The sequence below is a fragment of the Drosophila simulans genome, chromosome 3R (assembly GCF_016746395.2).
Source record: "Drosophila simulans strain w501 chromosome 3R, Prin_Dsim_3.1, whole genome shotgun sequence".
In the NCBI taxonomy this organism is placed as follows: domain Eukaryota; kingdom Metazoa; phylum Arthropoda; class Insecta; order Diptera; family Drosophilidae; genus Drosophila; species Drosophila simulans.
The window spans coordinates 24,276,743-24,293,936 of NC_052523.2; the positions used below are offsets into that span (position 1 = coordinate 24,276,743).

Below are 17,194 nucleotides of genomic sequence, written 5' to 3' on the forward strand. Positions count from 1 at the left end.
ACACGAGGATTTCGTGCCGCCACCCACTCACCTGATCCACTTACACCACCCTGCACCACCCGCACCACCTGCACCGCACGCCCACGCCAAATCATAAGAACGGGCCGAGTGGCTAAGAAAAATATGCTGCCTGACTGCTCGCCACTTTCCAGGCAGCTGGCTAAAATCACCGGCAAGGTAAAAGCCAACTAAGTAAAGTCAAAGTGTATAACCTGGCCACGCCCAACGCCCACTGGCAGTGCATACACGGAGAGAATGGCTTACAGTCGATAATCAATCAAAATACAGACTTAGGTATTTTATTACTATAAACAAATTATCAAGAGGAAATATATACAAAACGATATACCATATATGAAACATCAGAGAACAAAACCATCTTTTCTCTCCGTGTATAGGCTGCACTTTGCGCGTTGTCCCAAGTATTTCCAGGAAATTTCATTGGTTTCGGCTCTACGCTTTGCAGTTCTAACATAAATAGTTGAGCACTCTGACTCGGACTCGAAGCCAAGTGAATGAGGGGGCGTGGCAATGGGGGGCGTTGCTGAAGGGGTGGCAAACATAAAGTTTTCACTGCATAAATAGTTGTCGAAAAATTGCGCATAAGTAGGCGACGATGCTTGGCATGCAAGTGTAAAAGATTCGGACCGAAACTTTTCCACCCAAATGTGGCTAATGAAAAGTTTACCCAGCGGACCAGTCAAGTCCAGAAGTGCAGATTGCCATCCACTTTAGAAATGCATAAAGGACCAAAATCCTGAAGGTTTTTAATTAGTTTTCCGCCTTGGCGACTTGACACATACACGACTTTATGAGCTGCAAAGATTTCCGGCAACGATTTCATCAATCGATAGCTATAAAAACAAGCTGTTAAAAGTTCTTAAAAACAATGAAAGTTCTCAAACGGTTTGCAATTTTTAGGATGTTGTTTTATTGTGATTTGTAACTCACATATTCCACTTCTGTTTTTCTCTATGGAGACGATATCTTCATTTCTGGAAACGTAGCCGAAAAATGTACCTGCCAGCTAAAGCGTAAGCTCCCCTTTCTGGCAGCTCATTAATGCACAGATTTTTGATTTTCAGTTTTCATTTTAGATCGATTTTCAGTCATTTGCATTGCTGATAAGTAGACCGGAGCCCAGCAAATAACTTAGATCCAAATAAAAGCAGGAGATATTAAGCCCTCGGGTGGAAACCCCTCAAACACACACACTCACAATTATAAGCAGCTTTATCAACTGCAATAGCACTTGTTCTTGCCAGGCAAATAAAATGATTCGGAGATTCATTCGTTTTGATGGAGATGGATTAAATGCTCGCCCAAATGCGCATGGAAAAATGACCGGGCAGTATTAGGGGCGAATTTCCATGTTCCCTCTCGTTTTCCACACCACTCTATGCAATTGCAGCTGCACCTTGACCGATGGCAGACCGGCAGATGGAATAATCTAAAAGTAAGTATGCCAAGTCTGGGCGCCTTTCTGTTTGCTGATAATGACGATGCCGTTGTTGATGACCGACTGAATTTTCATTGGCCCTCAGCATTAAATTTCCAGAAATGCACAAATTCAGTGCTCACGCACTCCCGCAAAAGTGACTTCCGTTGCCAAATCCTGCATCCTTCAGTCAGCTGCCACTACTCCGCCTGCACATCCTTCCCGCCCGGCGTTTTGACTACTCCTTGTCGACTGCCAGGCTGTTGGGCCACTAAAAAATTCCATTTGTAAACGGCAACCGCATTAAACCAAACTCATCTCCGGTTGTTAATGACTGCTGCCTGCCACTGGAAGACAAGCAACGTAATATGCTCAAGCATCCAAGGCGGCACAAAGATGTTCAGAGGCCAGCACGGCGAGAAAATTATATAAGATATGTGTTATATATATAAATCGATAAATAAAAGGAGGGTCAACTATTTATAGGGAATAAATCTATAAAATTAAATGTTTACAATTGGATTACAAAAGGAACATTGCATACTTCGGAACATATATTGTTCCCTCTGCAAGACGGCGCGCATCCCGATTTCTCACCAGCTGACATCCTGAATCCTTAACCAGTTGCAAACAATTGACGCAAATGAAAACTGACGCCCACTAACTGCAACTCTGCAGCTGCCATTGAGTGATGGGCCAGCCAGCACGCATACGCCGTGTGAGCCGCGACTCGATGCACGGCGCGTAAATGATACAAACAAGCCGTGCAGGTGGGTGGGCCAATGGGTGGCTTATCTGGTGGTTGGGTGGTGCGAGGAGTGAAAAGCCTGCTGCCGAGTGGACAGCTTGTCGCTGCTTGTTGCGACTGTCGGGAGATGCGGCCGCAAATTAGTGCAAAGTGCCACCCGGGTTGCGAGGATACGGCGAGGATTTCGCCCAGAACGCCAGCCTTTCGTTTGTTGTGGAAAGATTTGAAAGTTGATTAATGAATACAAAATGCGGAAATACGGAGACGGGAATCCAGAGTCCTGAGTCCAGAGAATCAAGAGTGGAAAGAGATCGTTGGCCTCGGCAGATGGAAAGCATTTGATGTCGGACGGAAATGAATAAAGTGCGAATTTTTGTGTTCTTCCCCGCCATTCCTCCATTCTCTCTGTTTGAAGAATGCAATTTTGTGATGAAGAAAAATTGATTGTCGTCGTCCTTTGGACCTCACCAAACGAAAAGCGAGCAAGGACCAGCGGGAAAACTCTGCCGCCACAGTCACAGACGGAGTTTCGAAGAAGAAGAAAATTCCCAGACTTGGCGGACAGGTTCATGAATAAGAGCGGGCAAAAATTAATATTTGCTCAAATTGCGGCGAAGAAAAATGGTTTGTTCCCAGGCTCAATAGTGCGTGAAATGAATTGTTTCCGGTTTTAATTCGCCAGCTCAGGCATTCGGAATCCTATATAGAAATTATATCTTTAAGGTCGCGATTATCTGCACTTTAAATTCATCAGCCTACTCATTCATACTTACAATATATTTATTTGTATACCCAAAGCCCTCTATCCGTGTCCATAAAACATGCGAATTGATAATCAATTTGTCACTTTGGCCCAGTGTTTTGCATACCAAAACTCAATTAAAACGCACACGCATAGATACAGATATAATTAAAGTTTGTAGCTGCAGCTGCGACTGCGAAATGCTGAAATCGCCCGACGATCCATATATTGTATGAGCAGTATTTGCGCATGAATTATGAATTGTGTAAATTGTGGACACTGTGTGTGCTCGCATCGGGCCAAAAAACTTGTCGCCAGTGCTGCCAAGTGCCAGTGTCCCGACCGAAAGGACGAAAGGCCTTACCAGCTGGGTCCTGGAGCTGCAGGACGAAAGGATGCAGGGGAAAGGGGAAATTGGGGAAGGGAGGATGTGCTTTTCGGGGTACAACGCCGCAGATACACATAACTTTACAGCCGGAGCCTACAGACGACAAAATTTAAATCACTGCGTGGCCTCGAGTGCTTTTTGTTACAATTTACGCTTTATGGGTGACATTTTACAATTTACTTTGTCGCAGAAGCACTTTGCGACCGTGAGTGTGTGCGACTCAAAGCGAAATGGCCAATATAAATTACCCAGTTATGTGCAGCCAGCCAGTGTAACTCTCTCCTGCATCGCGCCGAAGTAACAAAATATTACTTAAACACTAAATTGTGCCAGCTCAGAACGGAACAGGACAGGACCCAGTGAAGGACAGCGACAGAGACAAATCGATGGGACGCGCTTCCGGTTGGAAATGCCATCGGATGGCCCGGGGTGGCGGTAATAGTCCGGTGACAATTACTGCGAAAGCCGTTGAGACCGAAAATTGCCACAAGAAGCTGCATTTGAAGCTGCCACAAAAAATATCGGCGAACGAACAGAAAAAACCACTTCATATACTTACCTAATGGTGTTGAAAAGTATTATTCTGCAGGAAGAAAGGTAATTCAAATAATTCTTTAAATACTATATTGAATGAGTAAAGTGTCAAGGCAAGATGTCAATTATATACGTTAAATTCTGGTTAAAATTCATTATACATGCTTACGACACTTTGACAGTTTAGCAGTGGTCATATTTATTTCTGGGAAATTTCTTGTAATTTTTGTTTTCCTAAATCTCATTGTGGTTTTAATGTGGATGAAAGGCACTTTTATTTGTCAAGCACTTTGGACAGCTCAATACCCATTATATACATTCCCACAGAGCGTATTCAAATCAGTTCCCAGAACGTGACTTATAGATACCATTTCACACTAATGGCCCCACTAACTCAGCTCAAAAATATATATAATCGAGCGAAGGGTGCGTAACTCTTTCGGCGGCAGAACCGACTGTAAATGTTCGCGCCTTCGCTCTTGATTATTGGCAGTCATAATTTGGTCATGCATAATGGGACAGGCTGGATATATGAACACCACGATTTGCTACAGTTTCACATTTGAATTATTCCAGTTATTTCGCGCTACATTAAGTCGGCCGCACTCGCACAAGCCGGAGAATACGGCTCGTTCTTGGCCAAGGGACCTTATATTTGAATGCGATAATTCATGCGGGCATTTTCCTGAAGCGATTCAGATTCAGATTCAGACCCAGACCCACTGGAGATTTATCTGGCAGACCGCAGACTGACGAGCTGGCACTCGCTCCATTTTAAATTCCAAATTTTTTGCCTCACCAAAAGTTGTGTGTTGATTTAGTGCGCTTGCTTATTCTTTATTTCTCTTTATGGCAGTGTGTGGGATTTTATTTGTGTTTGACTTGCTTTCTGTGAACACTTTAGCACCCGTTCGTGTTTGCCTAACAGGCGTGTTTGTGTTTTCGTGGCTAGTGCACATTTTAATTAAAAAATATTAATAATTAACATGGCAGGCGGTCGCCCGTCCGACTGGAGGGCTCAACTGAAGGGCGGTTCGAGCTCTGGATTCACTTGCGTTGGTCACATAATTTCATATCTGCGTAAAGTACATTAAAGGGGCATAAAAATTCATTACGCAGCGCCAGCGCCGCCAGTTGCCAAACAAATTATCGTTAGCCAAGTTAAGAGGCAAACGGCGATGGCCTTCAAGCCGTGTCCACATCAGTCGTCCGGGAAAAGTGGAGCCAGAAAGCGGGGGAATTGCTAAACTGTGACACACGGCAGCGCCCAAAAAACGCTAGTACTTTCCTGGGCTTGAAATCCCCCGTCGGGTACTTATTTTCATTATCTGACACACCTATTTAAAAATTTAAATCTCCAAGTGTGACCCCCATTAGGTGGCACCTAAGACCGGAATAGGGCCCGCATAAATAATTCACTTATTTTGGGTTCATAGTCTTCTTGAGCATGCGAACGTGTATTTATTTAGTGGCAGTTTAAGGGTGCCGGCACCCCAAATTGCAAATTCCTTGCTGAGCCATCAGTGTGGCAAGTCTTTCAGAAAAGGTGCTTAGTTGTTTTGGCCCAAAAGCATCACCAGCGAATTCAACCTTGACCCCTCTCCACAGTTTTCTAGCTTGGGTTGGCCGTGCCTTTCCCTTTTGTCTATCCCATTGTCCTTCAAGGGATCTATTGGCTCCAGCCCAGGCAATTGGTTGTGTCAAGAAGTAGCATGTTTGTTGTGGCTTAGTTTGATTTGGCTCGAACCCTATTAATTTGCACTTAAAACTTTGGTTTTAAAAACTTAAGAGCTTTTGTCCGTGAATGAAAATCCTCTTAAAAACTATATTTTGAACAAGGCCTAATTGCTTAATGGACGTTACATAATTTTACTCAACTTGCACTTTCAGGCGCAAAGTGAAACCAATTTTGTAATAAGTATTTTATTTATAATAGCTTAATTTGATGAAAAGATATTTGCCTCAATTTAGTACACTTCAAGAGTTGATTACCAAAAAGGAAATATGAATCCAGTTTTCTCTGTGCATTTAAGTTGTAGTTATTCGTTTGAATATGTTCCTACATGCATGCCCGAAATGCATCTGCCCTTTTCATAATTGTCAAGAAAATCCCTGTGAAGTTTTCCCCTTCAGTTTCGCGCCATTATCCTTGGCAGCTGTCATCCGCCATGAAATATCACGCATACGCCGTGTTGTGTCCACACTGCCTTCGCGCCGGGACTCTCGACTAAATACCCTAATTGGCTTTAACAATGCCTTAATTTTGTGCTTATAAGAGGGGTGCAGAGGCCCCTCCTCGAGTGAAACAACAACAATAGTACCCGATGCGCTATTGTTATGTCGCCACACACACAATGACAAACAAGCAAACATATAATTGTATGGGTGTACTTGTGCATGGTCACAGGTCACATTTACACTCACACAGCCGTGCACTTCATTATAAGCAAATATTTTTAGCCTCATTTCAGCTAAAGACGCTTAAGCACGTTATAACTTTCCGCACGATGATATTGTTGTTGTTTTCTCGTTGTTTTTGCTGCAAAGGCTCGCTCATTCACACAATCGCACACTCACACACTCGCTCAGCAACACACTCATGCAAACTGGCGCTGATTTACCTAACAAGCGCAACTCGAAGAACAAAAGGCCAAAAGGCAGGGGGATCCCAGTTGTTGTTTTCATTTAAAGGGATTTAAAAATTCAAAGGGCAATTGTCACACACACAAGTGCATAGAATCGGTGAGAGCGGCAGAAGGACATGCAGAAAGAGTGGGCCAAATAAGAAAGAAACTCGTCTTTTGCATCGCTCTAACGGCCTCTTCTTATTGTTTACTTCACTTTTGTTATTACGTGAAGTTGCTGCTGTTTTTGTTGCATTTAAGCACATGCAATATACACTAAAAGAAATTCAGGATGTTCTTCAAAAACATATAACTATAAACATACATTTACAATTGAATCGAAATGTTTTGTAGAAGTAATGTTAAGCTGAAGCTGAAGAAATAAGCTGAATCCTTATGAACTTATTTATTTTTCCGCTGGAATATTAAAAGATATACAAAGTGGAATCATTTTTTTTAGTTCATATGTGAGTTGGGGAGCAGGGACAGTGCATTCAGGACCCGTTGTCCGCCACATGAGCTATTCCATGGACACTCGACGTCTGTGCCGTGCGACGTTGATTCTATGCTAAATACGAGCAGAACAATGATAATGTCGCATGGTAAATTACATGTAATTATGTATTTTCCCAACATTTCCCCATTTCACTGGCTACTCCTCCCCAGTCCAGACACTTTTTCGAGCACTGCTCTTTGCAACATTACCTCAGAACACCGTCGTCCTTTCGGTCGCTGTCCCTGTCACCGCTGTCGACACGAGAAAGTATGTTAATAACGAAAAAAGAGGAGTAATAACGAGGAGGAAAGAGTGCAATAATAGGGAGATGCACCTTAAATTGCATCCTTTTTGTTGTCCTGTTTGGATTTCGTTCCAGGGCTACAATTAACGCAAGGCAATTGGCAGCAGGAGAAGCAAAGCTTATCATGCGATTAAAGGTATGTAGCTTATACAATATAACATTTAATTTTAGTGATACTAAGTAAAGAATTCCGGTTTTTAAATGTAGTTGCTTTTATCTGACCCTTTTCAAAATTCTTGGCATATCGTTCAAAAGCTGTATCTGTTTTATCCTTGTTAGATATTATCTGTTTATATTAGTTGTATAAGTTAATATGTTATAACCACTTGGACGCAAGGATGGATTCAGATCAATGAAGAATAGAAAATATTAACATCAGCTCGATGTTATTAACATTTGCCTTGTCCAGCAACGTATAACAGTTTTCAGGGAATGCCATAAAAATACTGGTATTTTCGATTGACGAGCCGCAAAAGGACATTTCTGGAGATGCTCTTAAAAGCAATAAGTGATAGTACGGAAAATCATTATAAATACTCTGACTAAATTGGAAACTACATTATTAAATGTAAATATTAAGATTTTTGTTTAGATATAAAACAGTTTTAGTTTTATATTATCATTTAAATTATAAATCAGAAAACAAGCATTCGCAGTCAATTTCAAATGTGGCTGGCGCTTTCGAAAAGCCTGTGCTCTCGGCCGCTCGGATTCTGCGCTCTGTGGCGACGGGAGCCGAAAGGACCTGAAAGGACGAGGCTTGCGACTTGTGAATGGCGCCCGGAGCGAGGAAACGAGCTAGTTGGGATGGCGAGAGGGACGGAGAGAGGGCCGGAGAGCAAGGATTCAGCAAGGAGCAGGCGGCGCGAGTGAGAGCGAGCCATTCGTGAATATTTCATGAACGATGGCAGCGATGGCAGCCAGCCTCGTGCCGCCGTTAACCGAGCTCCTCGCCGCCGAAGAGAAATGTAGGGAAACGCATCCCGTCGTCGTCATCGGCGGCAGAGGCAGCAGCAGCAGCGGCGACAGCGATTTTCACAGCAGCAGCGACAGCGGGAAAATCGGCAGCAGGAAAATCGGCAGCCTTTCTGCCGTCGTTGCAGTGGCAGCAGCGCCTCCGAATTTTGGCCAATGCGTGTGCTCCTGGCGTTCAGTAAGAAAAGCGTCGCCCAGCGGTCTAGTACGAACGTATACCGAACGCTTTGTATATCCTGTAAATTATATCCTGTGTGTGCGATTGATCACGTCTGCCTGGTTCGTGCGTAGTTCGAAACATAGACTTCACAGCTTGCCTTGCCGTAGTGGCAAATTATTCTGGGCTTTGGGCTTGAACCTTATATTTTTTTAAAGATCACCTCAACCCATACACGACATTTATCAAGCTGGTCTTATCGCGCACTTGGAGTCTCTGACTTCTAAAGTTGCCAGCAAATTCGCGCGCGACAAAAACTCAGAGGCTGCCGGCGAAATAATAATTGCCATTGCAGCCAGCTGCTTGAAACTTTCCCAGCGACTTTGAGCCGGCTGAGCAGGGCTTCATTTTTTTGTTTGGCATTTTACCCTGTTATATTCTCACACATTTTCATTATTTTTTCATATTTTCGTTTTTTTTTTGTCCTGACATTTTACATACCAGACATTGATATTAAAACAGAAGACGTCTGGCAGGCAGAAAACTGAACTCGTAGTACTACTCGCATGACAGGAATATTTATAATTTCCGCTGCCAGCAGACACAACAGAAAAGAAAGAATAATTTGCGATTACTGGCAGGCAGAAGGCGAAGGAAATCCCTGAAACGATATTACAAGCCAAGTGCGCTTGAGTTCGTGTATTTCCGGTTGAACAAACACATAAGCGAAACATAAAAGAAAGGCGAAAAAAATATACTTACATATTTTCCTCATGCCCCATACTTACGTCGATATATATATACACATATATGTAGTACATAAATAGAGTAACCAGCCAGCACGAAAAGTGAAAATACATAGAGGCGAGCGAGGCGAGAGCATATTTCATAAGTTTGCACTCCGCACACATAGAAAGTAGAAAGCAGCGGCGAGAGCCAGAGAAAGCTGGCGACAAAGGCTAACGCACGACCTTTGGCACCGAGTTCAGATCCTGCGGAGGGGTCAGCAGCAAATCAATAAAGACAAAGACTCACAGCCAGAGCAACTGCATCACCAGCCAATCCAGCTTCGCGTCCCGAGTCCAGCGACCAAAATTCACTCGCAAATTATGCTGACCATGTCGACCCTGATGATGCCAGCACCGACCATAGCCATGGGTGCCCCGCAGATCACAATGGGTCCGCACAAGCCGCCGGAAACGAAGCTGCTGGCCATCCATCCCGCTGCAGCGGCCGCAGCAGCCGCCCAGCAGCAACAGCAGCAGCAGTCGGTGACAGCTGCTCATTTGCAGCACAATGGCCAGCAGCAGCACTCGCAGCAGCAACAGCAACAGCAAATGTCGCAACAGCAACAGCAGCAGCAGCAGCTCGTGGGCAACAACTCCAAGCCAGGTGAGTGGAAAAGCGAGTTTCCCGGGGTGAATGTCCTTTTCGTCCCGTTTCGGTTTCGGTCTTGGTCTCGGTTTCGATTTCGATTTCGGTTTCGGCGCAATTTCCACCGGCAAAAGGTGTTGCATAAATTGAGAAATGTCGCTGCCACTTTGCCCCTGAGACGTGTTTCGAATGCGGCAGACAACGAGCTCCGTTTTGTTCTAGGGGGTACTATTCGCATCAACAACTGGAATAAATTTTCAATAGACAACGATTTCATTCAGCGAATAAACTTCTGTATATTTGCAATATCAAAACTTAATTGAATGCATCATAACGGACTTGGCTGAAACCAAATAACCCGACTAAGGTAGAATTTTCTTTCTGATATTAACAATATTTGGGGCAAATTTAATGAAAATATGAAAACTCTGGGAAATGCAAACCGTTTAATATCATGTAAAGACCAATAAATCAAGTATTATTTTTAGGAAAAAAAAAACGCCAGCATAGTCATTTGCAATTCTAAACGTATTCAGATTGGCTTTCAGTTAGGATTTAATTGAATGAATTTTATTTTGCGATATAATTGCATTTCATATTCAGCCAAGGATTTGTGCAGGCTTAAAAAGTTAGCAAATCATTCAAACACGGCCATGGCAAAAAATAATTTATCCTATTAGTTGTATCCTAATGAAATGCTGTTTGTGCTAAAATGTGTTCTATTTGTCAAATTTGTGCATTTATCTTAAAGCGCAATAAATTAGAGTACGCAAAAAACACATTATTCTACATATTATATATAATAATAAAATGCGAAACTTTAAAATAAACAAGAGTTCAAGTGCAGCAAAAACCAAAAGCAAAAGCTCAGTTAACAAGAAGCTCTTGAGAAATAACAACAGCTTACGTATTCACAGCAATGTCTGAACAATTACAATTCAAACCAAAAAACACCCTAGGCGATCGATATCAGGGCACGATAACGTATTTCATATTTATAGAAATTTCGTATGCGTCAGATGGCCAAAATCATTCTGGCAACACATTCAATTAAACGTGGCCCAGACAGTCGGAAGTCAAGGAGGTAGATTTCAAAAATACCAATAGAGCACACGTATCACTTTCGGGCAGTTTTAAATGAGTAAAATTCCAAGGGCCAAATTCGCACACGTAATCCGAAAAATAACAAACTCGAACACGCATTTCAGAGATGAATTATTGTGGACACCACCCCTCTGGGCTGAAAATGTCAAGCGTAGGCATTACAAGCATAAATATCAGTTACAATTTTCATATTTTTAACCACAAATGAAAAATTTGATACAGCTTGGGCAGGCAGGGGAAATTGCATGCCCGTAGAGATTTACAACTTAAAAACAACTTAAGCCGAAACTTGGAAACAAAGGCAGCAGCAGCGATAGAGACAGAAACTGGGACTATTCTCCAATTTGTTGGCTCTACCATCCCCGGCCCCACAACACCCCTAAGTCCCTCAAACCGACAACGGTTGCTAATGGCAAAAACTATACACAAATAGACACTGGCAGGCATAAAACCGGAAACAACGGCACAGGAAGCTGCATGAAAATGAAACGAGGAAAAGCGGCCAGGCGACCAGGCGGCCTGACTTTGGGCTGTAATGAAAAATGGAAAATGTCTACTACTGCGACTGGGACGACTAAAAATAGTGAAAAGTTGAGTGTGCGTCGGTGTGGCATCTCGTTGAGTCGAAAGCCGGCAGAAAGGCAGCAAGAGCAACTTGAAAATGAATTTAATTATGGCAAAAAAGTGAAAATTTCCACACTTGAGTCTGCGAAGTTTGCCTTTCCCTTTGGCCGCCGGAGCGTTGATGAGCGGCTGAAAAGTGTGAGAAAATTACTAGACAAGACAACACCAACTGGCGGGCATGGCACATAAATAGGAGCCGGGGCGAAAGTGAAGAGGCCGCCGGTTCCGGGCATTGTGTAAGTTGGCTTAATGCGGCCCGGCTTACTAGAAGTCCGGGAAATAGAGGGAGTAACACCCCGGGAAACGAGTGCGAAAGTGGAGCAAATTCGATAGTTGTTAACCGGCACAAAAAATATAGATGGAGAGTCATTTCCAGGACAATTGACTTTGCGATGATCCGCACTCATCCACTAATTAGCGGGGAAATAGAAAATGTCGATGGCAGCACAGCACTAAAGCCAAGTGGTCACTAATTGAAATCTAGATAAATTTTACTTTCGAATAGATCATTTTCTATATAACGTTAGTACAGAAACAGTAACTATTATAAAAACTGATATATCTTTATATTCTTCAGAGATCTTACGTATTCTAAGTATTAGTCTAGTTCAACCAGTACAACCTTAATTTTTGAATCATATTTAAGTTCCATGCAGCTATAGTTAGTTGTGTAGAAATCGGAAATGTTATATGGGTTCTTGCATAGCTCTTGAATGAAAAGAATCCGATTGGGAAAAGGCAAGAGGGACAATTGACTTTGTGATGAGCCACACTTAGTTACTAATTAGCAGAGGACTAGAAAAAGTCGACAACCGCAACCGACAAAGCAAACATTGATTACCAGGCCAAATGATTGCAAATTGAAAATTAAGCACGCCGCTGAATTTCCAATTCAAATGCGAGAGAGTCGGCCAAACTGCCGGCAAACCGAAAGGAGCAGAGCGTAACAGGCACATGCATATAAATTTATATATGCACTAAGGACACACAGTGCACACCCACACAGCTGCACTGGCACACGGTGCATGAACTTTCGAGCAGCACTTACACACACACACACACACTGTGAAAGGAAGGTGGTTGGGGCGGTGGCGGGTTACACCTACATGCCGCTGTTGCAAAAACAAACAGCGACTGCGAGTTTCTCAAGTGTCGCAACTGCAACAGCAGCAGCCAAGCCAACAAGTGCCACAGTAGTTGGCTGTGGGAGGACCCCCGTCCGCAGCATCACAACAGCATCCACCTCCTAATGGAGGTTCAACTACAGTGGCAGCTACCCGTACGAGATGCTCCATATGCTGAACAACTCACCTTAAATTTAGCTTGAATTCAGAACATTGAGGATTCTGGTGTTTGTTTTTTATTTCAATTTAATGAGAAAAGAATGGAATGGGTAGCTTATGCAATAAGTTATATAGGATACTTGCAACTGCTTAGTCTCAGGACTCTTAAATGATATCCTTGGCCATATTTAATTGGTGATGCGATTCTGCCAACCTAATTTCCACTGTATTTCGGTGTATTATCTCCATCTGGCTGTGATCCGCCTGCACTTGGCTGTTTTTCCGTGCCCCCAAATGATGCAACAACAACGGCGAGCGCGCTTTACTTTCGCTCAGGCAACGGCGACAGCAAAACTTTTAAATTGGTTGGCAACACTTGCAGCCAACATATACACACACCCTCATACGGACAAACACACATACTAAATGTTTGTTTTGGAAATGAATTTGGCAATTTTTGTACAGCAGCAAGGCTGGCGAGGAGCGGGCAAAAGTGGCAAAGTGAGGTGAGAGACAGCAGGCAACACCTCAAAGTAATTTGCCAGCAAATCATTGGAAGGAGTCAGTTGCGAAGGCGGAATAACCGAACAGGATAGCAGCAGCCGAAAAGTATGCAACGCCAAATGAAACACACACAGAAACGTTAAGGATAACCATGTAATGTGAGTGTGTGCGGCAGTGAGCTTGTGTGGGTAAAAAACCACCAAAGTGAAATGCATTTATCGACCGCAAAGCGTTCGAAATGAAATCTGTTTAAAGGATTTTAATACCCCAGCAGAAACGTGGAGTCTGCATCAGAATCTTTGACTGCGATTGCGAATGTGTATGTGTGTGAGTGTGTGCAAGGATATGGTTGTGCGGGTGTGTAGGTGCATGGGTGGCGAACACAAAAAGTCAATGAATTCGTTTGGCGAATTGAAAAATTAATTCAGTTGCCGTCGCTGGCATTGATAAGGAAAAGTACAGGGAACTGGAAAAACTTTTACACGCCGCTTTTCTTTTATGTGTGTCTTTATCTTCGCTTCGTCTGTGTGTGTGTACTTACACACACACTGACAAGCTTTTTACTTACTAATGATTTCTCATTTCGCTTACGGTATTTCTCTCTTACTCGTGCTTTTTGTCTTACTTTGCGTTTTACAGCACACCCCTACACCCATTCACCCACACACCCATACACATTGAAACCGAATTACTCACTGACGTTGTTGTGGATTTTCCCTCCCAGTTTTCCCATCTCGAAAAGCGAAGGAAATTAAGCAAAAAGCGCAAAGATTTATTTCGCTTTGATCAAAATTAAATGAATTGATTTTAATACGCCCCGTGGGCAAGATATTTCCTACGCTTTCGCAAATGAAAACGCATAAAAAAGGTGTTGGTTGGCCTTGTGGGCGTGGCCGTTTCTGGGCGCTGCTCGTTGTGAGCTTTATTTTATGCCAGCGGCCATTACAATTGAGTAGCTTTGGCCATAGCTATGTGCCCGTGTCTGTGTGAGCCATTTGAATTCCCATCCGCACTGGTGTTGGTGTGGAGTGCCCGTGCTTAAAGACTCTCAATAAATTCTACTTGAATTGGGTACAAAGTGGAGGATGCGATAAAATGTTTAAGAAAAGCGTGTCGGAAAATTAAGGTTGTTGTTGTTGTCTGCTTAGGTTTTGTATCTTATAAATCGAATCTTCATTGGCATTTTCAATGAGTACGTACAAAATGCGAAACCGAATTGTTTTATTTAGCATCTATTTGGTAAAATTAGTGGAATATTCAAATGTCTGTACGTGAAATCATTAATGTGTATCTTTGTCCTAAAAATAGCACACTTGTCATGGAGTGAAACATAAAAATCGTTGCTTGATTTGATGTCTCCCCGCTGTCCTGTTCATTCCGTTTGATTACATTTCATTTGATTGGTAACATTTTTGACTGTCCATTTTTTACACTGCAATTTCTTTTGTGCTCCGTTTTGTTTCCTGTTGGTGGCGGCAAATGAAAAGTTCACATTTCATTGCTCAATTCGACATTTGACATTTGGCAGCGGCAGTGGCATAGAAAATGAGGTTCAGTTTTTCCACAGTCTCTGATTCTCAGTGTTTTCGTTTCGTTCGCTTTATTTTCTTGCTTTCGGTTTTCAAAATTCAGACAATTGACAGCGGCGTCATTGTTGTTGTTCGTATTGTTTGTCATCGCATTTGTCGCTTTTTGTCTGTCGATTTTGCCACCTTCCTCCAGCCGCTTGTTTTGTTGGCGCCGCGTAATAAAAGTGTCTGCGGACCATTCGCTTGTTGCACGGTGTAACAAATTGCTCATGCCCACATCGCATCCGAGCAAAGCGGATTTCAGTGGAGGCAAAGGTGTGGGTCCAGCCACTGGTCAACACTTTGGCGCAATTTAAATTTCATGCATTTTTCATTAACGCCAAAAAGGAGGCGACCACTCGACTGAGCTCCTCCATTACCCGGCGCCAAGGACGTGAACCGTTTCAGCAACGAGTGGCACAGCACCGGAAAAAGAAGTAACAACTTACTTCAAAGATATTTTAACAAATTTAAAAAATATTTAAAGTTAAATTTGGCATAAACTTTACAACGGAAGTACAAAACGTTCTAGTCTCCCATCTGCTAAGATGGCAAGATGGCATTTCAAACTCGAGAACATTTTTAAAGACCTCTAAGCTCGTAACTAAACAAAACGTACAGCCCAAGGGAAATAAAAGGAAAACGTTTTTCAAATGACTTTGCAATGAATTGGCCAACTGATCTGATGACCGCAAGTGTGGATTAAGAGACTGAGAATCGGAGGGCCGAACGGGAAGTTGGCTCATCTTAAATGCCCATCTATTTTACTGCTGCAGCCCCATATACCATATAAACACACAGAAGCACTTGGGCTCCAGAACCAAGGCCCATTTACATTTTCGTACTTTTGCAATGCCCAGCGTCCAAAGGCTCCCATCCACATATATCCTTCGAAGTCAGGACCATCCTGTCGTTCGGTTCGTATCGATTTTGAGTGTCGCCTGCCATTCAAATGGTTTTTATTTCGCATTTATGTGCCCGGCCCAGACTTTGTCCTCACACTTTTCAGTTGCTCTGAGTTTGGCACGATTTAATGCATTGGCCACAGTTCCTCCTTCAGTCGGCCAAGTGGATCCCAGCATACACAGAACATAAATGTACAGTACACAGTTAATTTGCATTCATGAAACATACAAAGTAAGCCATCGGTTCCTAAAGTAACAACTTTACTGTCAACTTCAATAGAAATTAAATAATTATTTTGTAATTTTCATTTTCTTACTGTGTACCGCAAACGTGTGAGTCCTTTTCCTTAACCCTTTACCGTCATGTCCGCATTGTTTTGCTCGTTTGGCATTCCAGTTCCTCGGCTTTCGGTGCCTTTGTTTTTTATGCCCGGGCCAAACTTTTGCATAAAGTCATTTGGGGCGTTGATGGAATTTTTGAACGGACCTCCCATCGCCGATCGGCGGGCAAAAGCGTTTAGTCTTGAGCTAAGTTTTATGAGCTGTGCGTGCGAACTTCTGTGTGACTCTGGTCTCATTTGCGCTGGCAAATACGGCAATTTATGCAAATAATAATTTATAAAATTTCGCATAGTTTTCCCGGGGCCAAAGAGAGCTTAGCCGAAAATAAAAACAGTTCGGGCTAAATAAAACAAACTGTAGGTAAATAAAACATGGACTGCGGGCTGGCCAGGGTTTCCGGCTTGGCCAGGCCATAAAAAGTGCTAAGTAAACACATGTGCCCGGCATCCCCGCTCTTTGCACATCCGCACCCGCAAAGCAAATGCCTGCACATAGTGTAAACACATAAATTTATGCATTTTCAATGGAGAGCTGTTAGCATAAATTTTCGGCCCAAAAAAAAGACGACAAAAAATGGGGAAAATCAACGACTGTTGGGCGGATGGGCGGGGCAACTGGTGTTGGAGGGTCAGCCAGCAACAACACACTGTACAAAAGTGCTCAACAAAACCAAACAAAACAAAACTGAGCGAAAATAGCGTTAAAGCAACGCAAAGCAAACAGTCGACAGTTGAGTTGCTGCAGAGCTCGAAACAAACAAAAAAATGCAAACAGAAAACAAACACAGCAAAAAGGCAACTCGCCGGAAAGCGGAAAAGGGCGGCGAGGGTCCAATGGGCAGTGGGTGGTCGGTTAAGGGTTAAGGCGGGGGCTGGGTGGTTAAGGGTGTGGTGGTGGTGCGGGTGGGGGTGCCCAGCTGGGGTGTCCTGCAAAAAACTTGAAGCAAATAGAGAGACTGCTTTAAAAACCTTAACACATTTCCAATGATTGAATCAATAAACGGCGACAAGTGCGTTTGTATTGCTCGCTGTGATTTTGCGTGTGTGTGTGCTCGCACTGAGAGAAAAAGTGGTTGGATTAAGGG

At 43.1% G+C, this 17,194-nt stretch overlaps 1 protein-coding gene across 5 annotated transcripts in view; it reads left to right on the forward strand.

The window, feature by feature from the left end:
- The first annotated feature begins 7,988 nt into the window (after window positions 1-7,988).
- Window positions 7,989-17,194, forward strand: part of LOC6729914 (nucleolysin TIA-1) — an 84,053-nt gene continuing 74,847 nt past the window's right edge. The window contains exons 1-2 of one of the 5 annotated variants that reach the window (XM_016177695.3): window positions 7,989-8,528; window positions 9,048-9,798. In XM_016177695.3, the coding sequence (XP_016036675.2) occupies window positions 9,516-9,798 (283 nt within the window). In that variant the 5' untranslated portion in view covers window positions 7,989-8,528; window positions 9,048-9,515. The remainder of the gene's footprint in view (window positions 8,529-9,047; window positions 9,799-17,194) is intronic. The other 4 variants (XM_039294658.2, XM_039294659.2, XM_039294660.2 and 1 more) reach the window with 4 other exon arrangements.